The sequence below is a fragment of the Cyphomyrmex costatus genome, unplaced genomic scaffold (assembly GCF_001594065.2).
Source record: "Cyphomyrmex costatus isolate MS0001 unplaced genomic scaffold, Ccosl1.0 scaffold302, whole genome shotgun sequence".
Taxonomy (NCBI): domain Eukaryota; kingdom Metazoa; phylum Arthropoda; class Insecta; order Hymenoptera; family Formicidae; genus Cyphomyrmex; species Cyphomyrmex costatus.
Genome location: NW_017277148.1, coordinates 292,651 through 302,402, shown reverse-complemented (window position 1 = coordinate 302,402; position 9,752 = coordinate 292,651). Strand labels below are relative to the sequence as shown.

Below are 9,752 nucleotides of genomic sequence, written 5' to 3'. Positions count from 1 at the left end.
TCTCTCTCTCTCTCTCTCTCTCTCTCTCTCTCTCTCTCTCTCTCTCTCTCTCTAAAAAAAGAATGCGCGCTTGTTTTATACGTATACAAATTAAAATATCAACAATATTAGCTGCGTTCAGCAGAAAAGCAGCTTTACAACTGTTAGATTCTTTAATATGATTCGTTTATGTACTTACAATTAGATTTAGTCGCAAACTAAGGACCAGACTACGTTTTATCACATTAACCTTTAATCACATTAAAGAATTTTATAACAAATAACTTATTTTATTTTCATATACCTTTTTTAATATACGAGCATGTTTATCTAATAATTTTAAAACAGTTACAAAGCTGCTTTTTCTGTTAAATGCAGCCATCGGTTTGATAATTTCGAAATGGCACTTGTTCAATTCACTCAAGCGATTACACGTGTCAAATTCTATTAAAAAGTTTATATTCGTTTTTAAATATATAACGTGTATAACAAACCGACAGCAAAAAAAACGACTGTAAAAAAACTAATTTCATTTGTTGAAATAAAATTATAGGTTCTTTACGTTAGTTATTTTACATTCAGTTCTATTATATTTGCTACTCTATTTTAGCAATGTGCTTCCATGAGTAAATACTCAGTATGGTTTTTCTACCTCACCAACACAAGCAACAAGTATTACTACAATATCAGATAATTCCTAGGTAGTCATTAAAGTTTCGTAGCATCCGGAGCGTTAAAAGCAGCAGAATTCCTGACGCGTCTCGTTAATATCATGCGGGTTAATTTTTGAGATAATAGCTCACTCACCCGTCGTTTCCTCTCTTGCAGGAGATCCATCCTGCGCACCCACACCTCCTCCGTGGAATCATAATCGAGAGTGCTGGTGCTGCTTGCCTGACTTTTCATCTCGATCAAGCTACTATCAAAGAACCGTTTGTCGAAATGCGGGCTGGGCAACGGACTGGTCCTCGAGAAGGTCATGCTGGTGGAATACGAAGGGGGATCCGTAGCGGGGAAGGTCATGCCTGGGCCAGTGGTATGCCGCCTTCGTAGTGGAGGCTTTGTCGTCGACGTTGGCGACGTCACGGTAGATGTTGTAAATCTACCGGAAACCGATGTCGCGACTGTCGTCGTCGCCACAGTTGCGCCCGTCGTCGACGTCGACGTCGACGTCGACGTTATCGTCGTTGTCGTCGGCGTCGTCGTCATCGTCGTCGTCGTTGTCGCTGTTAACGACGGTGATGGTGGTTTCGCATCTGACACGCTGGACGTCGCTAGAGACTTCTCGTCGATCTTCTCCGAACTAGAATTCTCCGAAGATGACGGACTCGATGCCTTCGATGTCTTAGAGGAGACGCTGTCCGTTTTTTCAACTTGTGTCTTCGATGTATCCTTTTTGCTATCAACGCTCGGGCTATCAACGTTCTTCCCTGTAAAAGCCATCGCGATTAGAGCTTCTGAAACGCCATGGAAACGTGACAAAGCTCTCGTTATACAATTCACGTGTGCGGTTCCAAGGTCGAGGAGTGGCACAAAGGCGCGTCTGTGACCCCGTTGGATCGTCGGAAAATTCGCGGTGACGCGACAAGACTATTGCGTATCGATAAAAGTCGATCGATGCTATTAAATTATTAAAAGCAATATTTGCAAGAATAGAAAAACGTCGAGTACAATTACAAATCTTTCGTAATGTGATTAAAATGGTAACGCGATTAAAATAGTAATGTGATTAAGACAGTAACATGATGGCAGTAAAGAAACGCGTAAGATAAAGAATATCGTATATTTTAATACTTTATATATGTATTTCAGGTAAAAAAAAGTTTAAAAATACTTTGAAAAAATTGACATTTTTGGAATTACGTTATATACTTACTTAAGTATCAATAATTCTTCAATTATAAGTGAAACTTAGATTGATAAGAGTAAATCAAAGATCTTATTTTTATTCAAAACTGATCTTGATATTTAATTATGTTTATATACAAATTTACAAATACATTGTTCAGTTTTATAAACGTCAATTTGATTTAACAGGCTTGAAACACAATCATAAACTAAAGCAGCATAGAAAAAATTTTGTTAAAATATTTATAATAAAAAAGCTATCCAGATCTGAAAATAATTTTAATAAACTATCAAAATAATTATAAAGAAACGCTGCAAACATTTTTGACATTCTAACAACTAATTTGAGCGTTCTAGATAATTATTTTCATGATCCAATTTTCTTTTCAAATCTGTCTCTAGCTGAATTTTTAGATATTTCAACAAAACCTTTTTTTGCGTGTAGAAATAATTTTATGAATTACCTTGCTAATCAATGTAATAATAATGCCAATGAATATCTTAAAACAGTGTAAAGAACTTATTGCAAAAAATGATCTTAGTTGGAATTTAAACCTGAATCTTTCTCATTCTTTGCGAGTGTCTTATTAATTCGATTACCGAGGCATGTGAAGATAATTGTCGCAATAACTAGTAAGAGAACGTTATTTTTCAAGGAGACGGCATAAACTTCATTTACAATCACAAACTAAATCGACGCGCAATTTATAGAACTAAAAAATATAGTTTCAAGTGTATTTATTTTTTGCATACAAACATAATCAAGTATAAAGATTTACTTTGATTAAAAATAGATTTTTTTTATTTTTTACATCTGTCTGTCAAACAGTTATGTCTGATAATTCTCATTTAAATTTCATTAAACTGAGCAGTCTAATGGAACCTGTACTACAACTATACAAAAAATCGTCCAAGCTTGACGATCATTAAATTTAACAATTTGATGAACAAGTTTTGGCTTGAATTTAGACATTACTACCTGAATTTAATTAACTACAGTTGTATGCGCTATCATCATAATCGTAATTTTGTGTTTAATTGTTAGTTTTATATTATTTTGTACTGAGGAGGATCTTGACCATAAGTCGAAACGTATACGTTTTATTTATTTTTAATAAATTGTAAGAAAAGTGCACACCAACCTGTGTCGGCTCACATTGGCATCTTGTTTATTTTTATGAATTCTTTTATTATTTTGAATAATTCTTCAGATTGAAAATCAATTAATACATCTAAAGAAGTATTGTTCAAAAAATAGATCATTATAAATATTTGAATATTATAAGAGTAATCCAAAAATGTCAATTTTTCAAAAATGTTTCCAAATTTTGGTCTAAAGCATGTCAAAGTCGATTATGTCCTTGTAAAAGATTAAGGATCGTATCTCTTAGATTCCAAAGAGAGGAGAGAAATACTCGTTATAAATACGCTTAAAAGCGATCGTTACCTAAGTGGAGTGACTTTTCGCGCCGCGCGTTGCCAAACGCGAACACGTTAAGCTAATCTTAGCTTTCATTGGACGAGCTTCTCGCAATAGCTTATATTTCGTAACTGCAAGCTTTTCTCGTAATTGTCCGCGGGAATCCGGTTAAATCTGGGGTAATTAACTCCCAAAAACTCTCTTCAAAGTGACAAAGACATGCCTTCTCTCACCTTCCTCAGTCTCGTACTCGTCCTCTTCTCGACACTCTGACAATCTCCTGCCCCAGGGATATGGACTATGTGTCTGGTTCCTCGACGGCAGCCGGTTTACGTGCGACAGGAAGTAATGGTGAAAAAAACTATCCACACCGTCGGAGTCCTCCCCGGAGGACTGTAACATATCTTTGAGCGCCGCCAAAGAGGTGATTGTGTTGTAATTGATCGCCGAGACCAAATCATCCTCGATATCGCTGTCGTCCGTTGTGTCCTCGTTCTTGGACGTGCTCTCCTTCGATTCTTCTCGTGAAGTCGCTTCCGTTTGCGTCGTCTGGGCCGTTTCCGGCTTAGACGGCTCCGTCTTGTCTTCCGAACTGGTCTCAGACTCGTCGTCGGTGGTGCTGGTAGAGGTGCTGTCGCTGGACGACTCCTGTTCCTTCTTTTCGCTACCTGGTTGCGTTTCCTTGCGCTCCTCCTCGTCGGCGGACTCCTTGCTGCCCTCGTCCTCCTCGTCGGCCTCTTCATCGTCGGCCGACAGCGTCTTCTTCAGCGTCTTCATCTCGTTCTTCAAATTCATGTTCTCTAGAGACTCACGTTTGTCCTCCGCCTTCATCTTCCGATCGACGTCCTCCTGCCCGGTCGAATCGTCGTCGTCCTGCTTCCTATTGTCCCCGTTTACGTCGCACTCGTCCGACTCGTTCTGCTTGTCGTTGCCGGTGCCCTCCATCGAGGAAGCTGAAAGAGAAGGCGAGAATTATCGCTCTCGCGCGCAAGGTCGAGCTTCTCTCTCCCGCTCTTATATAGTTTCCCATACATACATACGCTAAACTACGTCGATGCGATCGCGAAATAGAGCGCGTACCTACCACTTACCGCAATGCGCCAGCGACATACCGCTTATCCCTATACACACTCATTGTCAGCAACTCTCTTTCTCCTTCTCTCTTTTTCTTCTAAGCCCCTTTTGGATTTCTAATCTATCTTCTCTTTGTCTGAGAACGTGTCTCGAGGATGTGTACCGCGGGAAGCGGAGCAATTAAAATAATGGCTGTGGATTCTGCGAAGTGCGATTCGAGTCATGAGAGCAACCGGCGGGCGAGAGCGCATCTGCGAGTCATGGACCAGACGTCGCATTGTACGCAAGATCGTGTAAGGGCACAGCGGTTGGAACTTTAGCGGTTCTTTGGCCGAACGCCAAGCTCGTCGTGCGCGAATTACTTGTTTACTGCGTGCTGGCGCGTGACGTAAAACGCTATTCGGTTTGTGGACCCGAGCGGCCTGGCAGACGTAGACACGTGACGGATCATGCGAAACGTCTCGCGAACGAGCGAGCGAAGTTGAAAAAAAAAAAACGTTTTATCGTTGATAAATTTCTCTCAGAAGTGTCACAGTTCTCGATTCGTTCCCGAAGAGGGAAGACAAAAGGCAATGTATGTGTGTGTGTGTGTGTGTGTGTGTGTGTGTGAGAGAGAGAGAAAGAGAGAAAGAAAGACAAAAGAGAGAAAAAATTAACTTGCTCCTTTTCTACTTTTCAATACATCATATTTTCTTCATACCTTTGTACGTTTCCAGATTATAGTTTGAAAACACTTTTTAAAAATTGACATTGCTGAGATTACTTACTCAAATATTCATAACAATGAGTTTCTGTAACAATAATTCTTTAGATTCCGTAATACACATTATTGGTTCTAAAAAAATTATTATTAAAAAATATGTTGTGATAGATATTTGAGAGTGATTCAAATAAAAAATGTTTTCAAACTCTTTTGATCTGGAGTTTACATATTTCTCGGAATAATGCAATATTACTAATAAAAGAAAAAAAACGCATAATTAAAAACGATACTGTCGCGGTAAAATGTCCCGTGAAGAGCCGATAACCGCGATTTTATATCGACGTCTTATCTCCAAAGTATCACAAGGAAATTTACCACAAAGGTCTTATCGTACGCCACGCGGCAATATGTCACAAAAACAATGTGTAAAATCCGTTACTGGGTAATCCGTTACTAGAATTACCACGACAATTAATGTCGTGACGTATCCAGCGCGCTACATCCATCCGTATTCCTATAAAATATCTGCTAACAATTGAATCTTCTCTGCTTGGCATAATTGTGATTTTGTTGCATATGGATGATAATGGAAATATCCTGGCTCATATACGTATATGTATAAAATATACATATAATAATATAACATATATGTAATATATAAATACATATAAAAAAAGAGATTTATAATTATATTTTTCTATTTTTGTAAATATATTTTTTTAATTTAATATTTTATATATTATATTATAATTAAAAAGTAGAAAAATAAACATAATAGAAAATTAAAAAATATCAAATTTTATAATAAAAATATTACGAATCTCTTGACGACTATATATGTAATATATTATATATCATTTTATATTATAAGTATTTTGTATAACTATAGGTATTTATTGAAATCTCGTAGAAAACTTTCTTGAGAATTTCCGAATTTTCCAAGTAATTTTGTTCAAAATTTCAAATAAAATAAAATGATAATGCAACATATAAATAGACAAGAGTACAAATAACGCAAACTATGTATTGGAAATTAGTATACTGAAATAAAGTTGTGATGTTAACAGCATTATTGTAATTGAAAATACTATTGTTAATTGAATTACGCTACTAATAAAACAAATATAATCATACTCTTGTTTTAATAAAATTTTATTTATTAAACCGTTATTGAATCAACAAAATTGTTTTCAATTACAATGGCATTGTTGATATAACATCATTTTTATCAATGTAAAAAAACAGGAATTCACGAGACTATATTTATCATTTTCTGCAATTGGAATTGCAAACTCTATAAAAACATAGGAAAAATTTATTACATATATATAAGTGTGTGTGTGTGTGTGTGTGTGTGTGTGTGTTTGTGTGTGTGTGTGTGTGTACAATATATAAACATGTATATACATATATAATATAAATCTCTAATATTTTCAAAAGAATAAAAAAAATTTCCTGAAAATTCCAGATTTATCCAAATAGTATAAATACTCCATATAATATTTAATGAAAATCAATTTGTTTCCAAACTCTTAACTTATTTTATAATTTAGTTAAAGTAGACTTACTGTTAGAATAGTTGAAAAGTTCCATGCATTGTATATTAATGAGTAATTAGATTTAATCCCTTCTCTAATTCCCTGTTTAATAGATTTAGTCCGTTCTTGACGTTTTAATAAACTAGTTTTACTCTTTGACCTAATTAATTACTCGTTGCTTGACTCATCATCAATTTTATTATATAATAATAAATATATATATATATGTTGTCAAATGATCACTTCCTCTCATCGATCGTAAATATTACATCCTTCTTGTTACAAACTTCCAACTATAACACTAACGCGCTAATAACTTTTACATAAAAGTTTCCCTGTTTCTTAACACGAAAAATATTTATCGAAATCATTCCCGCTTCAATCAACAGGTGTTTTCGGATAAGGAGAGCGACTTTCGCGGAGGTTCGTTACACGATAACGTACTCGACAGGTTCCACAAAACGTCGCCACGCAACCCGGGAGTACAACGTCTTTCACTGCAGGACACGCGGTGTATTAATATACTCGTCGTCATTGAGAACAAACAGCTGATTCAAGGTCGACGCCCACCGTCGTCGTACGCGTTGAACCCTTCAACGACTCCAGCTGAACAATCGCGATCCACTTAATTCGCATCGCTCACGAAGAATATTGCCTGCCACGAAAGCTTCCAAACTGATTTTAGCTTGAAAAATCCCCTTTTATCTCGTTCGATCATTTTAACTTCGACGTGACCTCAATACACTCGGCAAACATTTCGAGATTAATTAACCACCGTGAACGTGCCACGATGAAAAAAAAATATACATATTTTATCTTGGCTCTCTTGCCGCGCTTCCGTCACGATTACGCAAACGACGATGCGAGAAAAGAAGCTGAGCAAAATAAGTGGTCGTAATAAGCCACAAGACACATCTAAACACTTGTCTATAGTAAGCCATATAAATTATAGTCGGCGTATCTTGTCTCGTGATTCACTAAGCAGCGCGATTAAAGACTCCAACGTAACTATGTGAAGTTACTTTTCATGATCAGATTGCTATGTAGATTGAACCAGCCGGATTATTGTTAGGTACCAGCTATCTCTAATGGAGATACAAAGATGTGAGGCATAATGAGAGCGGTAATTAATCCACTGTGACGAGGCGTGTCTTCAAAGAGGGATTTCTTAAAGAATTTCGCCTGAATTTTATCGCGTGCGTCTCAATGCGATAAAATCCACGCTATTATATACACGCTATTATATGGCTGTTTTGCGTGGTCATCCAAGTAGTCGACGACGGGGCGATCCATCTTGGCTCGAGCGCGTGACGATTACTGGTAAGCACGTGCTCGGTATCAATTATCGTCCAAGTGAGTAAAGCGACCGCGAGTGCGAAGGAATCCCGGCACGCGAATCGCCCGAGCGATTGTCGCGAGAGTGTCATCGTGGGAAAAAGGCCAAACTGGAGGGACTGCAGAACTGACGATACAGATCGCCAATTTTTACAGAAATCCAATTAACAATAGCCAATTTAATATTAAAAATTATTTATTTTAAATATTAAAAGCATCGAACAACAGTGCTTTTCTTACTCAAAATAAATATTTAATCAGTACTTATTAATATATAATTATTTTTCTAAGAAAAGCACACCTTGAAATATTTCAAAATTTTCAAAGAATTTTCAATTAATCACAAGCGGAAGAATATCGCTCAATTAGTCACGACTGTCTGTCAAGCAAGAAAAAAGGCGAGATTCTTGGCTTAGCGTAAACTCGAGGATATTATACGCGTGACTGAACAGAAAAAATACAAAATTATTTTGCAATCTTCATACACTTGTAAAATGTTAGAATTAGTATGAATTTAAACCTATCTGTTATTCAGACTTAATTGTTGGCAGTTCATATTATTATCATTGCTAAACGGAATGAATAGTTTTACTGAAGTATTATCTGAAAATAATTTAATTGGATTATAATAATTAATAAAAGAAACTCAAGCATTCTGTGAGAACATATTTTTACATTTTATAAGCCACTAGCTTGAACATCTTACAAATTATTTTGAATCCAATAAAATTATTTTGCTATTTTTGTACACAATTATAAAATGTTACAGTTACTACTCTAAACGAATTTAAATTTGTCTATTGTTCATCAAGCTTATAATTTTGTTGGCAATGGAAAAAATTATTTTGCTGAAACATCGGAAAATTTAACTAGATGTACAAATCTGAAAATAATTACGTTGAACCATAAAAATAATTATCTACGACACTCAAACATGATAATGGCTACGTTCAGCAGAGAAAGCAGCTTTGCAACTGTTGTAAAATTCTTCAGTATGATTGGTTTATACATTTAGATCCATAAGGAATCCAAAGCAAGAACCAACCATATTCAAAAATTTTACAACAGTTGCAAAGCGGCAAGTTCTGCTGAACGCAACCAATACAATGTTACAAAAAAAAATTGACATTCTATCTCACATGAGTAATATTATTTAAATATTATATCCAACAAAATCATCTTCAAATCCGTAGTTAAATTTCTAGGGTATGTTAAGTTAGCACCCACCCCAACTATAGTATTCAGGAGTTCTGATTATAGTTCTCACTTCCTTTTGACGAGACGAAGAGTTCCTAATAGTTAATAACAAGAGTTCCGCTCAATAAACATTTTTTTTACATTTTTTAAAAATGGGGTGCTAATTTTTCGAAGTAGAATAGTTCTGAGCGGCTTAGTAGCTTCAATTTGCGATTGCCTAGAGTTCCTGATATGTAAAAAAAATTTTTGAATAATAAAAAAAAAATTAAAAATTTTTGAAAAATTAATTTTTAGATACAATAGTTCTGATGATAATTCCTGCTTCTTTTTGACGATACGAAGAGTTCTCTTAATAATTTTTTTAAAATGGGATGCTAACTTTTTAACGAAATTCAAGGTCGCATAGTTCTGATCAGCTTAACAGAAGTATTTTGTGAATACCTAGAGTTCTTGATACATAAAAAACATTTTTGAAAAATAATAAAGTTTAAAAAATATAGTAAAAATCTTTGAAAATTTTTTTGAGAGTACCGAGTAGTTCTGAGTTGCGTTTCTTATAGTACTCGACGAGTTCTATCGAAAACTGTAAGGTGGAAAAGCGATTGGACCAACGGTTTGCAAGATACAGCGACATTTGTCAGAAGATCAACAATTTTTA

The 9,752-nt window shown here is 35.6% G+C and overlaps 1 protein-coding gene across 1 annotated transcript in view; it reads right to left on the bottom strand.

Annotated features, from left to right (window-relative positions):
- The window catches only part of SNF4Agamma (SNF4/AMP-activated protein kinase gamma subunit), a 70,222-nt gene extending 65,740 nt beyond the window's left edge, over nt 1-4,482 (bottom strand). Inside the window, exons 1-3 of the mRNA XM_018542092.1 lie at nt 4,339-4,482; nt 3,481-4,200; nt 787-1,409 (exon numbers count right to left, since the gene is read on the bottom strand). Of these exons, the coding sequence (XP_018397594.1) occupies nt 787-1,409; nt 3,481-4,200; nt 4,339-4,357 (1,362 nt within the window). The 5' untranslated portion in view covers nt 4,358-4,482. The remainder of the gene's footprint in view (nt 1-786; nt 1,410-3,480; nt 4,201-4,338) is intronic.
- Nucleotides 4,483-9,752: the final 5,270 nt, after the last annotated feature.